Source organism: Neovison vison, chromosome 12 (genome assembly GCF_020171115.1).
Source record: "Neovison vison isolate M4711 chromosome 12, ASM_NN_V1, whole genome shotgun sequence".
In the NCBI taxonomy this organism is placed as follows: domain Eukaryota; kingdom Metazoa; phylum Chordata; class Mammalia; order Carnivora; family Mustelidae; genus Neogale; species Neogale vison.
In genome coordinates this window covers 116982221-117007746 of record NC_058102.1, presented here as the reverse complement: position 1 = coordinate 117007746, position 25526 = coordinate 116982221, and the positions used below count along the sequence as shown (strand labels likewise).

Below are 25526 nucleotides of genomic sequence, written 5' to 3'. Positions count from 1 at the left end.
ATTACTTTCTTTCTCCCTTTTCCTGTGAGAATGCAATTACATGTTAGATATTTCATAGTATCACAATTGCTCCTCAGTCTCTCTTCATTTTTAAGATATTTGTTCTCATGTCTTTAGATAAGTATTTTTTACTGATATATCTTCAAATGGTCTGACTCTTTCCACTCTCCTATCCAATTTACTCCTATGGTCATCCTTTAAATTTTTAAAATTCAGATACTGTATTTTTCTCTACTATAATATACATTGGCTATTTTTAAAAGATTTTATTTACTTAGAGAGAGAGAGAGATCGATTGAGAATGAGAGGGGAGAGGGTGAGAGGGAGGGCAGACTCCCTGCTGAGCAGGGAGCCTGATGTGGGACTCGATCCTGGGACTCTAGGATCATGACCTGAGCTGAAAGCAGTCGCTTAACCAACTGAGACACCCGGGCACCCTACATTGGCTATTTTTATAGGTCATACTAATCTGCTGGAATTTTTATTATTTCCATCATTATTTTCCCTTACTTAGGGTATTATTATAATAGTTGCTTTAAAATTCTTATGCACTAACTTTAAAATTGAATCTATCTTGGGATCACTGTAGATTGTTTTTATCTTATGAGTAAGTCTCATTTTGCTATTTCTTTAAATGTCAAGTAATTGTAAATTGTGTTCTGAATATTGGGAATATCATGTCATTCAAACTCTGGATTCTACTATATTCTTCTATATTCTGTTATATTCTACTATATTCTACTATATGGTTAGTCTGATTTTTGTTTGTTTTCTATTAATATACTTAACATTATTGGATGCAAAATGAAATTTCTGTGTTTAGGCAACCACTTAAATTGCATTTCAGTTCTTTTAGGTTTTGGTAGGCTTCTTAGAGTCTTCCATAGGTATATGTGGTTCAGGGCTTGGGGGAAATTTGGTAAGGATTTATACAGAATTTGGGTCTCCTTCTGTCATTCTCTCTTCTTTGTGTGACTTCCCCTAAGTTTTTCAGTGATGCCATTGCCCTGATTTCTTTCTTCTGGTTCGTAAAAACTCTTTTTGTTGTTGTTGCTGTTGTTGTTGTTGTTGTTTTAATCAGCTATTAGATGCCCTGTCTGGCTCAGGTAGGATTGCCCTCAGACTAAAAGCCAGGAAATGAGAATCTTACCTAGGACTCTTCTTCCAAGCATCACTTTCTCTCAAGAATCTACCTATTCTTTTTTGCTATTTAGTGTTGATATTTGTAGTTTTTATGTGTGTCTGGGTATGTCCAGTAGGAACTTACCCTCCTGTACCAGAAACAGAGCTGGGGAATTTGATATGATTACTCAACTGTCTCTCATCTGATGGAGAATTGCTGAGACATTTCTTGTGTAACAGAATCCTCATTCTCACAAAGTCAGAACTATGTTTATTTTCTGTTAAGAGTAGAGTTTCTTCTTTTGATAAAATTTGAAATGTTTGTATGTAAATATTTCAGGTCTATAAAAAAGGGGAAAATGAAATATTTAATTTATTGTGATAATAATTTATCATATTGAAGTCAGTTTTCCTGTAGAAAATCAATAAGAAATGACAGCTGCAGAAATTATCCACCATTATTTCTGAGAAATGTGGAAGTAAATATGTATGCTCCAGTCATCATCTTAGCTTTATGTGGATTTTAGAAAGATAATAATTGTAACAATAAATTTATAGAAGCAAATACTAAAATGAATGCAATTTCCCTCTTATATTATACCATAGAAAGTAGCACATGCTCTGGAAATTGAGAACAAAGTCCTTCAGGAACAATTGAAACAGGCTTTCCAGGTAAATTGCATTATGTTCTTTTAAAATTGTCAACAAGTGAAGGAAATATCTGTAAACAACTGTTAAATGAATAATTTTGACCTTGAAAACTAATAGGTCTATGTATTATACTAATATTCCAGATTTAAAGTGCATTCATTTTATGTACTAGCAATATATTAATAAAATTTAATTTTCATTCTTATTCAAAACAATAAACTAGAAAGAAAAATAAACTTCCTTAATCAAATAAAATAAATCTATTTCAAACTGAGACACTGTTATGTGGACAATAATGCCCGCATTGCAGCTCAACTCAGTTAAACTAGGATGTTGGTTTTTATAATTCTTTATGAAATTCTTGTTAAATGAGTAAAGAAATGAAAAAAACTACAAACATTTTCATAAATGGATAGACAAAAGTATAATTATTTTTATTTTTATTTTCCTTTGAAAAAATGCAAGATAATACACAAATTTGTTAATGATATAATTCTGAAATGTGGCTGAGGACAAAATTCATTAAAAAAAGCAATGTAAGGAGGCTGGGAAAATGGCAGAATAGGAGGACTCTAAGCACACCTCATCCTACAGATATAGACAGATGACACTCATATCAGTGTAAATAATCCAGCAAACAACCTAAAGGCTGACAGAACAAACTCCACAATTAAACACAGAGAAGAGGCCACACTGAAGAGGGTAGGGCAGGGTGAGTACATGGTGGGGAACTAAACATGTATGTGGGACTGTTCCCTGGAGGAAGGGACACTGTGGGTAACAAGAGGGAAGAGAGACTGCTACTTTGGGGAACTTGCATGGAGAAGATGAATCTCTGTAATATTTGAGTTTGAAAGCAAGAGTGTCCAAAATTTGAGTTCTTAAAAGTAACATGACTTCAAGCCTGGAATTTTAAAAACTAGCAGGCTGGTTCTGAGAGAGCCCAGACGGTATTAGGAAGCTGGGCTCTGTCTTTAATGACAACACAATAAATAGTTTGTAGAGGTATAGCATAGTAGCAGCAGTTTGAAAAATGCATGGAGTATATGGGAGGGAGAATTATTTACTCATCTCAGAGCCCTTCTCAGAGTGGTGGGAATCAAAGGGAAATCCCTCCAGGAGCAAAGGAAATAGTAGGTGCCATCTCCCTTCCCCACCTTCTAGCATAAACATAAGGCTACCTGTAGGAACCAGCATGATGCTGACATTCAATACTTAACTTGCTTACACTAAGCCCCACACTCTCACCCTTCAGTAGACCAAAACTTCCCATTTGCCTCAGTCCCAGTGTTGTGGATCCCTTTCCCCAGAAGACCCATGCAAACTTCACTAATACCTTTTCTCTTGGTGTACTCATTTTGGTGCTCCTTGTCCTGGCAGTGGTGGCAAGCCCTATGGAAGCCCAAGCTACAACCCTGTTAAAATTGTGTGCCTTACCCACACAGAACTGGTCCACTGCCACAGGTCTCATTTCACGATTAGACTAGTGTGCACCTTATAAAATGTGCTCCACTAAGGAGCAAATACTGTCAACAATAGGCAGAGAGTCTCTGCAGATGACTGAAGAAAAAAGTGACTAGGACACATCAGGGCATATTCAACACACATACAAGACACCCCATGAGCATCAGTTCCTTGGGACAGGGGATGTTGCACTGAGGCACTACAGTACCTTTTCTTTATAAGGTCATTTTTAAGAACAGGAGATGTAGCTAACTTTCCTAAAACACAGAAACAGAGAGACTTAGGCAAAATGAAGAGACAGAGAACATGTTCCAAATTAAAGAATAGGACAAAATCATATCAAGAGACCTAAGCAAAACAGATATGTGTTATACCTGATAGAGAATTTAAAGTAATAATTATAATACTTGCTGGACTTGAGAAAAGAGTGGAAGATATCAGCGAGACCCTTAATGAAAAGATTAAAAAGAATCAAGCAGAGACCAACAACATGATAATTGAAATTAAAAATATACATGATGGAATAAAGAGCAGGCTAGGGGAAGCAGAAAAATAAATTAATAACCTGGAAGACAGGCTAATAGAAAGTATTCAAGCAAAGTCAGTGAGAGAAAAAAATATATGCAAAATGAGAAAGACTTAAGGAAATCTGTGTCTTCATCAAGCATAATAATATTCACAGTATAGATATCCCAGAAGGACAGACAAAAGGGGGCAAAAAATTTATTTGAAGAAATAATAGCTGAAAACATTCTTAATCTGGGAAAAGAAACAGATATCCAGATCCAGAAAGCAGAGATTCCCCCAACAAAAATCAACCTAGGAGGTCCACACCAAAATACATGGTAATCATAATGAAAAACTTACTGATAAAGAAAAAAAAATTTAAAGTAGCAGGAGAGAAGACAAGAAGATGATGGCAGAATATGAGGACCCTAAACTCACCTCATTCCATGATTATAACGAGGTAACTATCAAATCATTTTAAATATCACAGAAACCAACCTGAAGAGTGACAACTACAGGAAAAGGCCACATCAAAGAAGTTAGGAAGTACAGATGTGGTTTAGGGGAGAAATGGATCTTGGCTGTGGCAGAGGGAACGCAGCTGTGGTCATCGAGAATGGCAGGAGAGAGAAGAGCATGTAGTGGAATGTACAAGGAGAATGTCTCCCCAAAGTAATTGGCTTGGAATAAAGGGGGGGAGGGCGGAATTTTATGAGTTCTTGCAGCCAGCACAGCTTCAAGCCTACATTTTTAAAGGTCAACAAACTTGGCTAGGATAGAGCCCTGAAGGCAGTGTAGTGTTCTTGGAGGGAAGGCAGGCAAAAAAAATTGGGAACATACAGTATGGAAACAGTGATCTGAAGAGTGCTTGGGGCATACAGTGGGGACATTATTTGCTTTTCTCAGAGCATGTTCCTGAGAGGAAGTACTCACTGAGACACCTCTCTGGGAACAAAGCTGGTCACCAGTTCCGTGCCCCACCCCTCAGCATAAACACAGAGCCACCCATAGGAAGTAATGCAGTGTGGACACTGGTGGCCTTGCTTGCTTACACTAAGCCCTATTCCCCTGTACTCCAGTGAAACTGCCCTTCTCAGTAGCACTTACCTCAGTCCTGGGCAGTTGGTGCATCCTCCAGAAGACCAGCACAAACACCTGCCTACATCACATCTACCAATCAGAGAGTTTTGCAGGGCCTCAGTTCCCATGGAGGTGGTGATAGATCTCATTTCCCAGACATATCAGAATACACCTAATTTAAACTCCCCACATTTAGGCCAAGCACTAAACACTGCCAACAGCAGGCAAAGAAATCCTCTGCAATGACTGACTTGAAGGATAGAGCAGCCAGAATATAAGAGCAGAAGACAAGCAACACACTGTAGACACTCCCTGAAGCTCTAGGCCCTGGGCAGTACATGACTTCTTCTTCATAAGGCCATTACTTTTAGGACAAGAGAGGGAAGCATAAATGGCTTTTCCAATACACAGAAGAAGGCAGAGTCTTAGAAAAAATGAGAAGACAGAGGAATTTATCCCAAATGAAAGAAGATAAATTTGTGGCCAGACATCTAAGTGAAGCAGATATAAATAACATGCCTGATGGAGAATATAAAGCAGTGATCATTAGGCTATTCACTAGGCTTGAGAAAAGAATGGAATACATCAGTGAGACCCTTACCACAGAGATAAAAGAGTTAAAGTATTAATCAGAGATGAAAAGTATAAAAAAGAAGGTTAGGGGGCACCTGGGTGGCTCAGTGGGTTAAGCCGCTGCCTTCGGCTCAGGTCATGATCTCAGGGTCCTCGGATCAAGTCCCGCATCGGGCTTTCTGCTCAGCAGGGAGCCTGCTTCCCTCTCTCTCTCTCTGCCTGCCTCTCTGTCTACTTGTGATCTCTGTCTGTCAAATAAACAAATAAAATCTTTAAAAAAAAAAAAAAGGTTAGAAAGATCCTTGATGCAATGAATAGCAGACTGGAAGATGCAGAGGGATAAATTAATGACCTGGATGGCAAAATAATGGAAAGCTATAATGCTGAACAAAAGAGAGAATTATGCAACATGAGAATAGACTTGGGGAACTCAGTAACTCCATCAAAGGTTACAACAGTTGTATTACAGGAGTCCCAGAAGAAGATGAGAGAAACTGGAACAGAAAATGTATTTGAAGAAATAATCACTGAAAACTTCAATAATCTAGGGAAGAAAACAGACACACAGATCTAGGAGACATAGAGAACTCCCATCAAAATCAACAAAAGGCTGATACCAAGACATATATTTTTTTAAAGATTTTATTTATTTGTCATAAAGAGAGTGTGTGCACAAGCAGGTAGAGGCAGAGAGAGAAGCAGGCTCCCTGCCAAGCAAGGAGCCCAATGTGGAACTCGATCCCAGGACCTAGGATCATGACCTGAGCCGAAGGCAGCGGCTTAACCCACTGAGCCACCCAGGCATCCCTGACATATTATAATTAAATTTACAAAATATAGCGATAAAGAAAAAAATCTTCAACGCAGCAAGACAATGAACTCTCAACTCTATGGTCAACTAATCTTCAACAGAGCAGGAAAGAATATCCAATGGAAAAAAAGACAGTTTCTTCAGTAAATGAAGCTGGGAAAATTAGACAGCCACATGCAGAAGAATGAAACTTCATTCTCTTACAACATATACAAAGATAAACTCAAAATGGATGAAAGACCTCAATGTGAGACAGGAATTCATCAAAATCCTGGAGGAGAACATAGGCATTAACTTCTTCCACATCAACCACAGAAAATTCTTGCAAGACATGTTTCTAAAGACAAGAAAAACAAAAGCAAAAATGAACTTTTGGGACTTCATCAAGATGAAAATCTTCTGCACAGCAAAGGAACAGTCAACAAAACTAAGAGGTGACCCATGGAATGGGAATGCAAATGACATTACAGCTAAAGGGCTCATATCCAAGATCTATAAAGAACTCCAACTCAACACCCAAAAAACAAGTAATCCAGTTAAGAAATGGGCAGAAGACATGAACAGACAGTTCTCCAAAGAAGACATACAGATGGCTAACAGACACATGAAAAAATGTTCAACATCACTGGCCATCAGGGAATACAAATCAAAACCATAATGAGATACCACCTCACACCAGTTAGAATGGCAAAAAATTAAAAGAAAGGAAGCACCAAATGTTGATGAGGATGTGGAGAAAGGGGGCCCTCTTACACTGTTGGTGAAAATGTAAGGTGGTACAGCTGTTTTAGAAAACAGTATGGAGATTCCTCAAGAAATTAAAAATAGAGGTACCCTATGAGCCAGAAATTACATTACTACATGTTTACCCAACGGATACAAACATAGTCATCTGTAGGGGTACCTGCACCCCAATGTTTATAGCAACAATGTCCACAACAGCCAAGCTGTGGAAGGAGCTGAGATGTACTGCAATGGATGAAGAAGTGTGGTTCATATATACAATGGTATATTACTCAGCCATCAGAAAGGATGAATATATAACATTTGCATTGATGTGGATGGAACTGGAGGGTATTCTAAGTGAAATAAGTCAATCAGAGAAAGACAGTTATCATATGGTTTCACTCATATGTGGAACATAAGGAATAGTGCCAAGGACCATAGGGGAAGAGAGGGAAAACTGAATGGGAAGAAATCATTGAGGGAGACAAACCATATGAGACTCTTGACTCTCGGAAACTGAGAGTTGCTGGAGGGGAGGTAGGTGGAGGAGATGGGGTAACCAGTTGATGGGAATTAAAGAGGGCTCATGATATCATGAGTACTGGGTATTATATTCAACTAATGAATCATTGAACATTATATAAAAAACTAATGATGTACTATACCTTGGCTAACTGACATTAAATAAAAAAAAATAAAAATGGGCAGGAGACATGAACAGTCATTTCTCTATAGAAGATATCTAGATCACCAACAGACACATTAGAACATATTCAAGATCACCCATCATCAGGGAGATGCAAATCAGAATCACAATGAGATATCACCTCATCCCTGTCAGAATGGCTAAAATAAAAGCCTCAAGATACATCAAATATTGGTGAAGATGTGTAGAAAATGGAACCCTGGTGCCCTCACTGTTGATGGGAATGCAAACTGGTGCAGTCACTATGGAAGACAGTATTGTTGAACCTCAAAATATTAAAAATAGAACTACTGTATAATCCAGGAATCACACTACTGGGTATTTTAACCAAAGAATACAAAAACAGGAATTCAAAGGGATATGAGAACCTCTATGTTTATTGTAGCATTATTTACAATAGCCAAACTATGGAAGCATCCCAAATGTCCGTTGATAAAGAAGATGTTATATATATAGAGAGAGAGGTATCTACAGATAGATATCTCTCTTTCTCTATATATATTATATAATATATATACATATATGTTATATATTCATATGTGTTACATATATATGTATATATTACATAATATATGTTATGTATATATGTACGTTACATATATTACATAATATATGTTACATATAAATATATATATAATATATTATTCAGCCATAAAAAAGAACAAAATCTTTCCATTTACAACAATGTGGATGGAAATAGAAAGTCTAATGCTAAGCAAAATAAGGCCATCAGAGACAGTTACTGTATGATTTCACTCACATGTGGAATTTAAGAAACAAAACAAACAGGAACATCTGGATGGTTCAGTCAGTTACGTAGGAGCCTTCAGCTCAGGTCTTCATCCCAGGACCCTGTGTTCAGACCCATGTCAGGCTCTACTCAGTGGGGAGCCTGCTTCTTCCTCTCTCTTTGCCTCTTCCCTCCACTTGTGCTCTCTCTCTCAAATCAACTTTAAAAAAAAGAAAAAAAGAGAGAGAGAGAAATAAACGAAGAAACAAACTCTTACCTTTAGAGAGCAAACATTTGGTTACCAGAGGTGAGGTGGGTGGGAAGATGGGTGAAATAGTTGAAAGGGATTAAGAGTACACTTACCTTAAGACAGGCCATGTGTATCCCAATGTTCATAGCAGCAATACCCACAGTAGCCAAACTGTGGAAAGAGCTAAGATTCCCTTCAACAGAAAAACGGGTAAAGAAGATGTGATCCATATACACAGTGGAGTATTACTCAGCCATCAAAAAGAATGAATACCCAAGTTTGCATCAACATGGATGGGACTGGAGGAGATTATGCTATGTGAAATAAGTCAAACCGAGAAAGTAAATTATCATATGATTTCACTTATTTGTGAAACATAAGGAATAGCATGGAGGGCATTAAGAGAAGGAAGGGAAAAATGAAGGGGGATAAATCAGAGTAGGAGATGAACCATGAGAGATTATGGACTCTGGGAAACAAACTGAGGGTTTAAGCAGGGAGGGGGTTGGGGTGAGCTGATGATGGGTATTAAGGAGGGCATGGATTGCATGGAGCACAGGTTGTTATAAGAAAACAATGAATCATAGAACACTATATCAAAAACTAATGATGTGCTATATGGTGACTAACATAACATAAAAAAAAGTGCAAACTAAATTTTAAGAAAAGAATGCACTTATCTTTTTTTAAAAAATTTTTAACCATTTAAAAAAATTTTATTATTTTTTAAATTTATTTTTTATTTATTTTCAGCATAACAGTATTCATTATTTTCGCACCACACCCAGTGCTCAGAGTCCATAGTCTCTCATGGTTCACCTCCCTTTCCAATTTCTGAATTTTTTTTTAACCTGCCATTTCAGTAAAAATATTTGGAGCAGAAATATCTAATATTTGTGGCTATATGCTGAACTAAGTACTCTTTTATATAATTTTATATAATTTTATTACCATGAATTAATACTTCTCTAGAAAATATATAGCAAAAGTTTTGGGACAACATAGGCTTTTCAGTGAATCATTGCAGTTACTAAAGTTTATCATAAAGAAGAAAAGAATGTACAGAGATTTTGTATGGGTATGTATAATATAAAAAATTTTAATACCAATATTTTAAAATTACCAATATGTCCCTAGTAGGAAATATGCAAAATAAAAGTATACTATTAAATGTACTTCTATTATCTATTCAGATTTAGATGTACATTTATTGTCATTGGAACATATTTATGACTTTATTTATTAAAAAGCATATCATGTATGTATAGTAGGATAGTATAGATAAAAATTTTAAAAATACATATATGCATTGATTATATTTAGAAATAATGAGAAAGGATATATATCAAATGTTAACAGTGAGTTTTCTGTTTGTGGTAAGATTATTTGTGAACTTTATTTTTGTTGATCTAAATAAAAAATTATTAAAAGTGGCATTTAAAGACCTTATATTCTGGAGAAATAAATTATTTTCCACATTTTAAAAATTATTTGATATTATACATATTAATTACCCTGGTTGCATTCTATCCCCTTTTCTGACATATATCTTTTATTCACTTTTATTATGCCTCTATAATAATTAGAGCTTTAAAAAAATAATAGGGGATATTCCTGAAATATAAAAATAGCCCTCAAAGTGGAAGGCATTTCTTCACTGTTTTTAATCTATGGATTAAATTTTGGATTATATCAGTGGTTTAATTTAGCTTCCTCCAATTTAGTAAAAATAAAGCTGAGAAGTAATGTGGACATGAACATATTCTTGTTCTTGAAAGTTGTAATATTGACCAATAAAGTCACACTTAAATCTTGATAAATCATTACTTTTTTAAAAATAGGAAGCTGAAAGAGCTAAGCATCAACTTGACTATTTCCTAAATCAAGGGAAAGAATCACTTAAAAGTGAAGGGAAGACCAAGACAAAAATGGAAATGGGTATTAGTAAAATAAAAGTTGAAGATTCAAAAGATATACCATTGAAGAGAGGAACAAAGAAACCAGTAGTTACAGATTCAGGTGGACAAAAGACAAGTTCTAAACTCCAAGAACATCTACAGGTAAGGAAATTACGGAAATAGAGTAGAAGACAGAAAAACAGTGATCTTTACTGTAAGATTATCTTTTATATTGTTGTTTACTTCATTTGTATATATTATTTTAAAAAAATTTCTATGCCCTGTTTCTTTGCTTAGACTGTTTGTCTTGCTAAAGGTAACTTTAGTTATAGCAATTCATTTTCTTCAATACAAATTTATAAATTAGATATGTATTGGTTTTGAATGATGATATAAACACCTGAGATTTGAGAGCTAGAAAAAATAGGAGTTCCTAGACCAAAGATATTTTGCTATAAATTAACAAAATTAAATATAAATGCAAAACCATGGGAAAACATTTTCAAATTTATTTTTTTACTTAGTGCAGTTGACACACACTGTATTAGTTTCTCGTGTACAACATAGAGATTTGTTTAAGTACGTATGTTATGCTTTGCTCACTACAAGGGTAGCTATTTGTGAGGAAAAATTCTTGAAAAAATGTATTTTTGTTTGTGTTACACAGTGGATTCAGAAGCTCTTTCTTGAACATTCAGATTTATTAATCTATGCCTTGGAAGAAAATAACAGTGTATACATAAGCAATTTTATTGACAAGTAATGGGGAGAGTTCAAGAAGTAAAGCAAAATGTTTGAGAATATTATTTTGCTTGTCCTTGTTCTAGCAGGATAGGTCTTATCAGGTCTCTTATTTCTTTAATAGTATTTTATATTCTTTAGTGTCCTTCCTTCTTGTTTTCAGAATAAGAGTTTGTAGTAGAGATAGCATAGTAAACTAGCATATAATAATAATAAAGTAAAATTAAAAGCCAATACTCTAACTTTTTTTAAGGAGACTATCATCACCCAGTAATTTTTTCCTTAATGTTTTTTAAATATAATTTTTTGTTTTTATTTAAATTCCAGTTAACATACAGTGTAATGTTAATATCAGGCATACAATTTAGTGATTCAGCTCTTACATGTAACACCCGGTGCTCATCACAAGCGCACTCCTTAATCCCCAACACATATTTAACCCATTATATATCATTTTAATTGCAAATTGTGTCAGCTTCTTCTTGAAAAGATAAAAAATGAAAAAATTGTTCTTGGTGAAAAGGAAATTATTAAGGTTATTAGGGTGTTTTTGTTTTTGTTTTTTTTGTGCTAGATTGAATACAGAAGCAAAGTTTTTAGAAATGCAGGTTTCTGTGAACTGGCTTAAGGCAAAGATAAAGTGTGGCAACACAATTTAAAATGTGCTGGTCACTTTATATCCTCTATCATTATAAAATATGCTGGTGATTTTATGTATATGTGCTAGTCATATACACAATAAGTAGTAGGTACTAATCATTTACACAGTAAGAAATAAGTAAGATAGCTATCAGCACCCTGATTTTGAAGATGAAACTGGAGCCTAAAATATTAACTATGCAACATCATAGTAATGTTGAATTAGACTTCAGACCGAGGTCTCTCTGACTTCAAAATCATGTCAGGATATCTTCCTTGCTTTTCTCTGTGGCTGCATTTGAAACCTAACTTTGTTAATAGGCTTAGTGTTTTTTTTATTTCCCAGGATTTCCCCCCTAAATCCAAAATAAGGCTGTTATATATGACAAGTTAAATAGAAAACATTAAGTTAAAAAGTAAGATGAATTTGGAGGCACCTGGATGGCTCAGTGGGTTAAGCCTCTGCCTTTGTCTTGGGTCGGGATCTTGGGATCCTGGGATCGAGTCCCCTATCGGGCACTCTGTGCAGTGGGGAGCTTGCTTCCCCCTTTCCTTCTGCCTGCCTCTCTGCCTACTTGTGATCTCTCTCTCTCTCTCTGCCATATAAATAAATAAATAGTCTTTAAAAAAATAAATAAAGAGTAAGATGAATTTGAAAGAGCAACTTCATTACCCAAAGCATTTTACCAGGTAACTTTGTCATCTTCAACCTGGGCAAGTGATTTTTGGTTTTAGTGGTTTTATAAATGGATTAACACACACCTCTCTTCTTATTTATTCAGTTTAACAATCCTTATTAAATACTAGGTGCTTTTGAAACAGAAATCATTACTGAAGTTTTTGATGGACTAGAAGTTGTTCAAATTCACTGTCTCCATATTCTTATTGTAATTCTTCATTTAACTGTAATCTTTTTTTCCCAAGCACTATATTAAAACTATTTTTGCCAAGGTCACAACAAATCTACTTGATCTTATTCTGAAGGATGCTTTATACTCTTATCCCACTTATCCTCTTAGTAGTATTTGATCATGTTTGATGATGATTTTTTTTAAAGAATTTATTTATTTATTTGAGAGAGAGAGAGAGAGAGCAGAAGCAGGGGAAGGGGCAGTAGAGAAGGAGAAGCAGACTCCTCACTGAGCAGGGAGCCTAATGTGGGACTCAGTCCCAGGACCCTGGGATCATGACCTGTGCAGAAGGCAGGTGCTTAACTGACTGAGCCACCCAGACACTGCAACCATTTCTTTTTCTTTTCTTTTCTTTTCCTTTTTCTTTTTTTTTCTTCTCTTTTCTTTATTTGTTTATTTACTTATTTGACAGAGAGCAAGCATAAACAGGGGGAATAGTAGGCAAAGGGAGAGGGAGAAGCAGGTTCTTTGCTGAGCAAGGGGCTTGATGTGGAGCTTGATCCCAGGATCCTGGGATCATGACCTGAGCCAAAGGCAGAGGCTTAACCCACTGAGCCCCCCAGGTTCCCCCTGACCATTTATTTCTTTTTAATGTAGTCTGCATTTTGATTTAGAGACAGAATAATTATTTTGTTCCCTATATATTTTTCTGGTACTGTGTTTTGTGCTGTCCATTCTTTAACTGTTGGTGTTTCTCTGAGTTTTCTCTCTCTTGGAGCATGCTTATGTACTTTTATGGCTTTCAGTGCCAAATAAATCTTATTTCTCTAACCAAGATATCACCTGATTTCCAGACCCATTATCTTTCAAACAACTGAATTTACCTACTAGAATGGTCCACAGCAGCTAGAATTCATCATGTCCTAAAATGAACTGGGACCATGACCTGAGCTGAAGGCAGGGGCTTTTACCCATTGAGCCACCCAGGTACCCGTGTGTTATCTTTTGGTATGTAATAAATTACTCCAAAACTTAGGGGCTTAGACAACAAACATGTATTATTTCACAGTATCTGTGAGTCAGAAATCCAAAAAGAAGGCTTAGCTAGGTCCTCTAGTTCATGGTCTTTCACAAAGTTGCAATCAGACAGTTATCAAAGAAAAGTCAGAGCTTGGCAGTCAAGTGTAAAAACAGTTTTTATTTAAATCCATTGCAGTAGGAGAAAAGAGACCTCAGTATAAAACTGTGTTCAATTCCTAGTACACCATGGGAAGGAGAAATTTATAGCCAAAGAGTAGGTTGATGGTCAATGAAAAATTACTAAGAGGCAACATTGGGGGTGAAAGGAAGATTCTTGCTGAACTGCCCTAATAGGATCTTTGCCAATAATAGGCAAGAGTGATCATCTATAGGGGTACCTGTGTGGCTCAGTTAAGTGAATGCCTTTGGCTTAGGTCGTGATCCCAGGGTCCTAGGATTTAGCCCTGTGTCAGGCTCCCTGCTCAGTAGGAGCCTGCTTCTCCCTCTCCCACTCCTTCTGCTGCACTCTCTCTCACTCTCTGTGTCAAATATATATATATATATATTTGACATATATATATATTTTTTTTTAAATGTGATCAGCTATCACCTGGGGAAGGAAGATCAGTTATGGAGAATGGGGCACTGTTGCTAAATTGACTTACCAGGGTTCTTACTAAACCTGGATTTTAAAAGGAAGTGCCCAAATGGACTTAGGAGAAGTTTCAAGAACCCAAAAGTTTGGTCAAGCAAAGAATCTTTATCAACCCCCTATCATGTTCAAAGAAAGAAGTGATGTTCTTAAGTCCATTTCTTATTTGGTCACTTTCTGTTCATTATGGACTAGCTGAATCATCTGTTGGGACTTGGTGGTAGAGGCTATTTGCTTGGTGGTGCTATAAGTCAAGCATGTAATGGCAAAAGTTTCTATGAAAGCAAAAACAAAGATTAATAGTTAAAAACTCAGTTTCTGAATCTAGAGAGAGGCCAGTCAAGAAGATTTCTAGATATTGGGTTAGATGATAGAGTGAGGACAGCAATATAATCCTGCAGTGGATTTCTTGGTGTGATTTGAATATCTGTGTAGATGGCATTGGGTGTTCCAGTGAACTTTCTAAGAGGCCCACACATCAGCAGGCAATAAGGCTACTCATTCATGATCTATCATGAATCTGTCATGGTGATTTTCTTGAAGTTTATGTCAAGCCTTCCAGCTTCAGCTTGGAGACCTTCAGGGAAAGGGCAGTTCTTGTTCTCAGTGATTTTAAGTCAAAAGGCAGAAAAATTGAAACATTAACTTGAAAAGTTGTAACCAGGTAGAGGAAACTAGAGTTCTGGATTTAGTGTAGTTCATAGGTGAATAATAAAGACTTAAAAACAATGAATAGGACTAAAATTAAATACCCACAATGGTATGTTTTTCATTTAAACATAATTTATCTGTGATCCTTACCAGTTCTAGCAAAGATAAAGTAAGAAAGATTCATTTGTAATATAAATCATCTCATTAAAATTGACTTGATCATTTATACAAGTGCAGCAAGAATAGTAACTGACCACATAGGTCATTTGTGTTTGCTTTGCTGGAATTTTTCATAAGAAATTGCAGGTTGGACTTTTAGAAACCTCTTGAGGCTAGGAAGCCAAGCCAAGGATTCTCAATCAGGCTTCCGAGACAGTATCTATGGACTTGGATGAATTCCTCTTTTCTAGAGGTCTCCAAGATATCCTGAGATTCCTGAGCCTGCCAGAAGTGGCTTTCCTTGCTCATCTGTATGGTAAGAAACCATATAAGAAAGATACTGGGCAGATTTTTGAAGGAGGCTTTATTGGCTCCATAAAATCAACCTTAGTTCTAGTTCCTTAAGGCAGCCTGGCCATATCTGATTTTATACATCATTCTCAAATGTGACCCTCCAGTCAAATTCTTGGTAATATAACCAATGTTCCCAATTGTGTTCTGTTTCAAAGTGAACAGATTCCTATTTTACTTATGCAAATAACTATGTTACTATGGAAATAAGAACACTAAAAAGAGTTTCCAAAATTTAGAGGGTTTAGATTAGAGAGAAAAAGTAATTTAATCTTTGTTCCCAAAGTATACTTTATCAAACTGCTGCAAGTTATAGATAGCTTAAGACAATAGAGAAGAATATTTCCTTAAATCTGAAAAAAAATCAGGAAGCAGCTATGTTTCAAAGGGTCATTGAAAAAATTAATCATCCTCATCAGTTTATTCAGTCCTTTCTTATTAGTTCAGTTCTTGTTCTACTTGATCTTGTGTTAGCAGTTTTATGAATCCATTAGTTTCTTTATGAGTTACTGAAATTCTTACTAGTCCAGTAGCATGGTCTCAAAGTCACTCAAGTGGTACCATCATGGTGCATTCTCACCTGTAGCTGATTATAAACACTTTCAGAAAAGAATCAAAGTAAAACAATAACTGTCTGTGAATGATAAATGACAAAATGGTCAAGATAAAAATCTGATGAGAATTCATTGCAGTGGAATTGACAAGGATATTTGGTTATTTCTATGACATAAAACATTTTAACGTAATAAGCAAACAGTGAAGGTACTAAAAATTTTCAAGAACTTCAGACAATATCTGGAATACTTATATTAGTAACATGTAGCCATACATACATAACTTACGATGGTTTATCTTCACTTATTTGACAGTATTTTCCACATGGTTTAATATACTGCATGAATATATTAAACCTCTCTTTTACAAGGTGAAAGACATCCTTTTGAGATTTTCTGGACCCTCTGGGAAATTTTAAAGATAGTTTGAGGTCAAAAGACTTCATTTAGCATTTGATTTGGGGATGTTGTTAAACATTTAAAGGTCTGAATACTTGACAAAATAGGATCACAGTTTATTTAGTTATTTAACAAATGTAACAATAAAATATTTCAAAGGTAAATATAGAAGATTACATGATTGTTAAAAAAAAAACCGTAGCTTTTCAATATTGAGATTTGATTTTCTTAAGTGATTCAATACTTGATAAGGACAATATGAAGTACAGGAAATTATTTTGATACAACACGGATTATTGTTTTTTAGGCAGATTGTTGAAGAGATAAAGAAAAACCTTTCATAATCTCTTATCAAGAGAAGATCATCAGTCCAAGAAAACTGTCCTTTCAACAGGGACAAAATAGAATCCTAGTTTTGTACCAATGTACTTTTGATATTAATGCTTCCTAAAAAATATATATAAATAAATCCATTCCAATATTACCTAGCTTGGTCATACATAAATTTCCTTTTCTAAGATTCCTTTTGCACCACTTTCTCTTTTAAAAATCCATTCAACTTGTGTTTGGCAATTAATGTTTCAATATTTTATTTTACTTGGAAATGATCTAGCTCATCAATGACTATTATACAACTTAGTGTAGCTTTTTAAAGTTTCATATTACCAAAAATATTTTTAAAACTTTTTAAGTAGCTATGTTATGAAATATAATTATTGTTGAAAAGTTCACTTTTAAACTTTTATTCCATTTTTATCTATTTAATTATTCTTAACTATTATGCTTGAATTGCTCATGAAAATTATATCAGAAGTCAAAGCTAGTCCTCATTTTACTATTTTTCTTGCTAATAAATCAGGTAAGTATCAAATATATCACAGATGCAAAGGAGCTAAACAATTAAACATATGGTTAATTCCTCTTTTTTTTAAGCTGCTGTGTTTGGCATGTATGAAACAATTTATTTTTTAAATTTAAGTTCAATTTACTTGACATATGGTGTATTATTAGTTTCAGGATAGAATTTAGTGATTCATCAGTTGCATATAGCACCCAGTACTCATTACATCAAATATCCTCCTTAATGTTCAACTACCCTAACCCCTCACACATCTCCCCTCCAGCAACCCTCAGTTTTTCCATATAATTAAGAGTCTCTTATGGTTTGCCTCCCTCTGTTTTTTTCTGTTTTTATCTTGTATTATTTTTCCTTCTCTTCCTCTATGTTCCTCTTTTTTATTTCTTAAATTCCACATATGAGTGAAATCATATGGTATTTGTCTTTCTTTGACTTATTTTGTTTCACCTAATACCCTCTAGTGCCATCCACATTATCACAAATAGCAAGATTTCATTCTTTTTGATGGCTGAATAATATTCCATTGTGTGTGTGTGTGTGTGTGTGTGTGTACACACACATATATATAATGTGTACACACACACACCCCATATCTTCTTTACCCATTTATCTGTCAGTAGATATCTGGGCTCTTTCCATAGTTTGATTATTGTGGACATTGCTGCTATAAACTTTTGGGTACATGGGCCTCTTTGAATAACTATGTTTGTATCCTTTGGATGAATATCTAGTAGTTCAATTGCTGGTTTGTAGGGTAGTTCTGGTTTTGACTTTTTGAGGAACCTCCATACTATTTCCCAGAGTGGCTGCACGAGTTTGCATTCCTACTAACTGTGTAAGAGGATTCCCCTTTCTCCACATCCTCACCAACATCTGATTGCTTCCTGAGTTGTTTCCTTTAGCCATTCTGACTGGTGTGAAGTGGTTTCATTGTGATTTTGATTTGTATTTCCCTGATGCTGAGTGATACTGAGTATTTTTTCATGTGTCTGTTAGCCATTTGTGTTTCTTCTTTGGAGAAATGTCCACTTATGTCTTCTACCTATTTCTTGATTGGATTATTTGTTTTTTGGGTGGTGAGTTTGATAAGTTCTTTATAGAGTTTGTATAGTAGCCCTTTATCTGATATGTCATTTGTGAATATCTCCTCCCATTCCATAGGTTACCTTTTAGTTTTGTTCATTTTTTTCCTTCTCTGTGAGGAGACTTTTTATCCTGATGAAGTCCTAACAGTTCATTTTTCCTTTTTTCCCCCATGCCTTTGGAGAGGTGTTCAGAAAGAAGTTTCCGTCGCTGAGGTCAGAAAAGTTGCTAGCTGTGTTCTTCCCTAGGATTTTGATGGTTTCCTTTCTCTCATTTAGGTCTTTCATCCATTTTGAATTTATTTTTTAGTATGGTATAAGGAAATGGTCCCATTTCAGTTTTCTGCATATGGCTGTCCAATTTCCCCAACACCTTTTTTTAAAGAGACTGTCTTTTTTCCATTGGGTATTCTTTCCTGCTTTGTCAAAGATTAGCTGACTGTAGAGTTGATGATCCATTTCTGGGTTCTCTATTTTGGTCCATTGATCTATGTGTCTCCTTCTGTGCCAGTACCATGTTGTCTTGATGATCACAGCTTTGTACTAGAGCTTGAAGTGTGGCATTGTGATGCCACCAGATTTGGTTTTCTTTTTTCAACATCCCTCTAGCTATTCGGGGTCTTTTCAGATTTTACAGATTTTAGGATTGTTTGTTCCAGCTCTCTGAAAAATTCTGGTGGTATTTTCATAGGGATTATGTTGAATGTATAGATTGCTTTGGATGGCATATACATTTTAACAATATTTGTTCTTCCAGTCCATAAGCATGGAATCTTTTCCCATTTCTTTTTGTGTTTCTCAATTTCTTTCATAAGTTTTTTTAGTTTTCAGAATACAGATCTTTTACCTGCCTGGTTAGGTTTATTCCTAGGTATCTTTTTTTTTTTAAGATTTTATTTATTTAAAAGACAGAGATCACAAGTAGGCAGAGAGGCAGGTAGAGAGAGAGGAAGGGAAGCAGCCTCCCCACTGAGCAGAGAGCCCGATGCGGGGCTCAATCCCAGGGATCCCTGGGATTATGACCCAAGCTGAAGGCAGAGGCTTTAACCCTCTGAGCCACCCAGGTACCCCTATCTTATGGTTTTTGATGCAATTGTAAACAGGATTGATTCCTTGATTTCTCTTTCTGACACTTCATGATTAGTATATAGAAATGCAGTAGACTTTTGTGCATCAATTTTGTATCCTGTGACTTTGAAGCATTCCATTTTGTTTTTAAGTTAAATTTATAGTTTATACTGTAAACATTCAGCAGCTATAATACAAGCTTGTTTGATTAGTGAACTTAGGCAGAAAAAATTGTCTGTCTGCATGTATGAAAGCTGACATCTCTGAATATGTGCCTGCTTTTATTGTAGCCATGATTTTTTAAAATAAATTAATTAATTAATTTTCAGAAAAACAGTATTCATTATTTTTTCACCACACCCAGTGCTCCATGCAATCCGTGCCCTCCATAATACCCACCACCTGGTACCCCAACCTCCCCGCCCCCCCGCCACTTCAAACCCCTCAGATTGTTTTTCGGAGTCCATAGCCTCTCATGATTCACCTCCCCTTCCAATTTCTCCCAACTCCATTCTCCTCTCTAGCTTTATTTACCGATTTATATTCCAGGTTATGTGAATCTAAAAAACCCCACATCAAATCATTTGTGTTAGTTTCCGTATTTTGGGGAGTTGTCTTAGAAATATTTAATTTATAATAGCACTCATTCCTCTCTAAGCCAATTTGGATAGAACTCCTTTAAGAGATTTTGTCAAGTAATTTGGTGATATCACTTGGAAGAAAAACGAACACACACATATATATATAATACACACACATATAAGTAAACATAGAAACAGATCAAAAAGATCTTAATGCTTTCATTCTAAAATTTTAGCCTTGAACCAGTAAAACATTGTAATACAAAATCAACTAGTTTACATAGAAGAGTTAGCTCTCATCTTTTTTCCACTTTATATATCTTTGTTTTGTTTTGTTTTGGTATTTTTTAAATTTTTTAAATTTCTTTTCAGCATAACAGTATTCATTGTTTTTGCACCACACCCAGTGCTCACTTTATATTTTTATTTGAATTATGTTTCTGGCAACTAGCACAAGATGAGATTACATGTTTGTCAATATTTCTGGAGGACACTTTTTTTGCTTTGATTTTTTTTTTTCTATTTTTAAAGATTTTATTTATTTATTTGACAGAAAAAGAGAGATCACAAGTAGGCAGAGAGGCAGAGGGGGAGGTGGAAGTAGGTTCCCTGCTGAGCACAGAGCCCAGTGTGGGACCCAGGACGCTGAGATCATGACTTTAGTCAAAGGCAGAGACTTAATCCCCTGAGCCACCCAGGCACCCCTTGATATGTAATCTCATGGAGGTATGGATTGAGTTTTAGGTGAGTGACCAAGAAGAGGTCTAGTGGCTATCTGCCTCATCAAGTGAACAGAATGCTAATTTAAAAAAAAAAAATTTTTTTTTCCAAATAGCATCTCTCTCTCATTTCAGTCTGAAATGGTTGCTTTTGGGGCTCTGAGTCTGTTGAGGTCTCTTCATAGAGAGTATGGGGGTTTAATGTTTAAGTGACTATAGGGAACTGAGGGGCTCAAGTGGGAAAGGGAAAGTCTGGCAGGGTAGGCAGAAGGATGCGGGAGGTTAGTGGTTAAGGAGGGACCTACCAAAGGATTCAAGAGAACCTTACTAGAGATTGGAGGTGATAAAAAGAGGAAGGAGAAGCATTAGTAATGGGAAGAGAGAGGTTTCAAAGGTTTTCAATCAATTGAAAAGCTCCCATGTTCTTAAGTAATGGTACCTTTATACTTAAACAGAAAACCTAGGACTCAAGCATAGTTTATGTTCTTTAGAGATTAGCCTCTTACAAATGGAGGCTGGCTTAGATTTCCAGGCTTTAATAGAAAAACCAGCCTCCATTTATCTGAGACGCTAACCAGATTTTGGAGTATACCCAGAATCTTAAGAATAAAATCTGTCCCTACTAGCTTCAGTGGACATTTGCATAGAACAGTGGTTTAGGAGTTGAACTCACCACTGGATCCTCAATCAATCAGCCATGAGTGAAAACAAAGGCTTAAAAAATGTGCAAAAATTGAGGTCCTGGATGGGTGTTCTGGAGTCTGGTGAAGAATCTAATCCTATCTGAGTCACAGAACTATAATTGTTAAAGAAAAACAAGAGTTGGGCAGTAGTTGAAGTCATAAAATCAGATTATCAGTGTCAATGTTGGCCTTGGCTGCATTTGTCTCAACACTTAACTGGAGGAGGATATACTTCTGGGCTCAGTATATACTCATATAACTCTTGTTGGGCCTCAAATATTTGCTGGATATTGCTTGGAGACATCAGTTCCTTGTCAGGGAGGCCTTTCCATAAAGCCACTTACACCATGGAAGCAAGGGCAGAAACAGGGAGAAAAGGAGAGAAAGCAGCAGGGAGGGAGGGAGGAAGCCAGAATCTACTCTCAGAAGTGATATCCTATCACTTTTGCTATTTCATTAGAAGTGGAAGTAGTCACCAGGGCCAGCCCAAACACAGCAGAGGGAAATACAACAGGCATGAATACCATGAAACAGGGATCACTGGAAGCTATTTTGGAGACTACCTTCAAGTAGATTGATTATGAAAATCATTGAATTGAATGCTAAGTTAAGCAGTTTGGTCTTCAGTGGTCAGAAAGAAAAGAACTGCATTGTATTGATCCTATAATTCATAAGGTCTTACCTATATATTATAACTATAAATATATTTCTTTCTTTTTTTTTTTTTTTGCTGACATAGCTGTCTTAGGCATTACAATGCTTCGTTTGGCTGTGGAGTTGTGATATTTCTAATATCAAGAGAGGGTTTTTTTCAAATGAGGTGGTATGCTCCCAGTATTCTTGGGCCTGGCTTCATAGGGAAACCAGGTTATCACTCTGTGCTACTGGTGATCCAAACTTAAAATTTAAAAAGAGTGAAAGAAAAATATTTAGAAGTCTTACTACTGGACATTAGGTTACATTACACAAAAGGTCTGTCATATGTGTATCTTAATGACATATGTGAGAAGTAGTTCTTCTTTGTTTTTGTATCTGTTTTTAAAGTTGCTTATTGGAATAGGAGCTTTTTTTAAATTAGAGGTTAGGGTAAGACCTATTATCATTCCTATGTGTCAGGAGCTAAAACCCTTAGTTATAAGAGTTTGATAATACTTTATAAACATGGTAGAGTAAAATGAGATAGTGTTTATCAAATGCTTTTGAATATCATGAAGCACTATGTGAATATTAGGTTTTATCTTCCTTAAGTTATACCTAGTTATCTACGTAGTCCATATGAAAACCAGTGGTGTTATATTACTTAACATATAGGCTAACTCTTGTCACATGTAGGCCCAGAACGTGTAATGGCTCACATACAATAGAAAATTATTTCCTCATGTAAATATTTCCAGGAAGTTGAGAGTCTGTGTTTGTGTTAGGGAGTCCTGCTCTACACGGTCATTCAGGCATATTGGCATATGGAGTTTTTGCCATCTGACATTGACTTTCTGGGCCACATTGGGCGTAGAAATCCAGCTATTAGAGAAGAAGATAGAAAACCAAATATGAGTCAGTTTTCACTGACCAGGCTGGCGGTGTGGTACACACCACTTACTCTCATAATTAATTTATCACATTTAAGTGTAGGAGGAGCTTAGAGATATAGACCAGTAATGTGCCTTAAGAAAAGAAAATTAATTTGTTGAACATCGGAAATCTTTGACACAGGTGAGTAAGGATAAAGCTAGCTAATCTCTGTATGAAAGAAACTGAGTTAGGTAAAATTCAGGCCTGGGATAAAATCTAGAATCCCCATTATGCTATAGAAAAACATGTTATCTTCCCAAGGGATAAGTTATTAATAAAATCACACTCTTGAGGTCATTGGTTTCTTATATTTTTGATCACACACCTCAGTAAGTATATTTTGAGCATGCATTCTCAATATAATTTTATAATTTTTTTAAATTAAAAAAAATACTATCATGTAAGTATACTGTGTGTTAGTACCACTATTTTAGTATATACTCTGGACATTTCAATTATAAATACTTCAAAAAGAATACTGAAAAGATTAAATAATTATGTAGTACATATGTTTAAAATAATGTTTATTTACTATCAATATAAAGCCCTCTTTGCACTCATTAAGAAATATAATTATGGTAGTAGTTCATATTCTACAGTGTTTCCTCCAGTGCCAGGTATGATCATTTCTTAGCTTTTTTGATACCTTAATCTTATAAAATTATCCTATTTAAAAGCCTGTTTTTGAATATTTTTCTAGATAATTTAGTAAAAACATTTGTTGTACATGCTTAGTGTATTTAAATTTAATATTTTTTATCACAGATCTCAAATGTCCCAAATGGAAGCCCACTTGACAAAAGGTAAAACATTAAAAAATATTCTTTTTCTAATCTTGATCACTTTATATACCTAAACGGCAAAATAGCCTTTCTAAATTCAGTATCATAAGATTCCTTGACTTGTATTTTTGCTTAAACATTGTACTCTTCAAAACTAATTTTAAATAGAAAATGTTTAAAACTTTAGATGTTGTCAAAGATCGACAGACTTGGATGCTGTGAAAATAGAAAATTTTAAGTGAAAAATTTAACTAAGGACTAGGTATGGTACAAAGCCACTTTCCAAACTCCAACATCCCCCCATCCTGAGCAACAATTAAATTTTCAGATAGTGAGCAACTGAACATGATCAATTTCTTGGTAAAGATTTTATTTATTTATTTGAGAGAGAACACAAATGGGGAGGAGGAACAAAGGAAGAGGGAGAAGCAGACTCCCTGCTGAGCAGGGAGCCAGATTGGGAGTTGGAGGATTTGATCGAAGGACCCTGAGATCATGACCTGAGCTCAAGGCAGATGCTTAACTGACTGAGCCACACAGGCACCCCCAAATATGACCCTTTTTTAAAATGATTTTTGTGTGAAAACAATTTTTATTTATCTTCAGGAAAATACTTATGAGTGGGATATCTTAAATCATGAAGTCATGACCTCAATACATAAAACAACTAACTTAAATTTTTTTTTGCATTTCATTTTTGCTTAATCACTTTATATATATGCATATGCATGAACATAAAATAATTAAGTTTGTTGATTTATCCAATTAAATCTTACAGGTTCATAAGTAAGTGAGTCTGTTTAAGCTGTCATGATTCACAGACATTTTCACAAACCAGTCAAGAAACAGAAAGCCTGAACCAGATAGATTAGTGGAACAGTAAGTTCTGTCAATAAGAGTTAGGTTGATCTTCAGTGAGAATCAACTACAGCAGTGTTTCCTTTCAGTCATTCACTTGAATTATTGAGAATTTGAATTCAGAATACATGAGGCACTTATTTTTTAATTATACATAGCTTAACATATAAAATTTTTAACTTTGATTGCCACGCAGAGAAGAGGAAAGAATTATCTAGGAATGTGCATTTCTCTGCTTCATTACTATTTCTAATATTTCTTTATTACAAACCCGGATGAATTAGTAAGAATTAAGTAATAAATGTTGTGATTAAGGGCTAGAAGTTTTGGAAAAGGTCCATTTTAATATCTGTAGTGATTATATTTTTAAAAGTATGTTTTTAATATCTCAAGAGAAGACAGACATTTATTTGTTGTTTTGCAAACTTATTATGGGTAGAGTTCTTGTCATTTATCACTTCACATTATAATTATATCTGGTCAGTATTATGAACATTTGAGAAAAGTATTAAGTAATAAGTAGTTAAGTAATAAAAGTAATAAAAAGTATTAGTAATTATCTTCAACTTCAATTGGAAATTAACCAGGTTATAAACTATAGAAATAGAAACAAAGCATGATACTCTTATATTCATGTTAGGATTATGGTAGATCATGGGACACTACTATAGTTTTTCTGTGGAAACATCATGAAGTGTAATAGGCTTTGAAAATGCTGGAAAGCTAATAATTTGTCACTGTTATGAAGTAATAACTTTTCATAGAAGCTGTTTTAATATTGGACATTTAG

At 35.2% G+C, this 25526-nt stretch overlaps 1 protein-coding gene across 1 annotated transcript in view; it reads left to right on the top strand.

The window, feature by feature from the left end:
* CCDC7 (coiled-coil domain containing 7) overlaps window positions 1–25526 on the top strand; it is a 443154-nt gene that overhangs the window by 126736 nt on the left and 290892 nt on the right. Inside the window, exons 14-18 of the mRNA XM_044226418.1 lie at window positions 1729–1794; window positions 10462–10680; window positions 11186–11277; window positions 11834–11888; window positions 22949–23109. Of these exons, the coding sequence (XP_044082353.1) occupies window positions 1729–1794; window positions 10462–10680; window positions 11186–11277; window positions 11834–11888; window positions 22949–23109 (593 nt within the window). The remainder of the gene's footprint in view (window positions 1–1728; window positions 1795–10461; window positions 10681–11185; window positions 11278–11833; window positions 11889–22948; window positions 23110–25526) is intronic.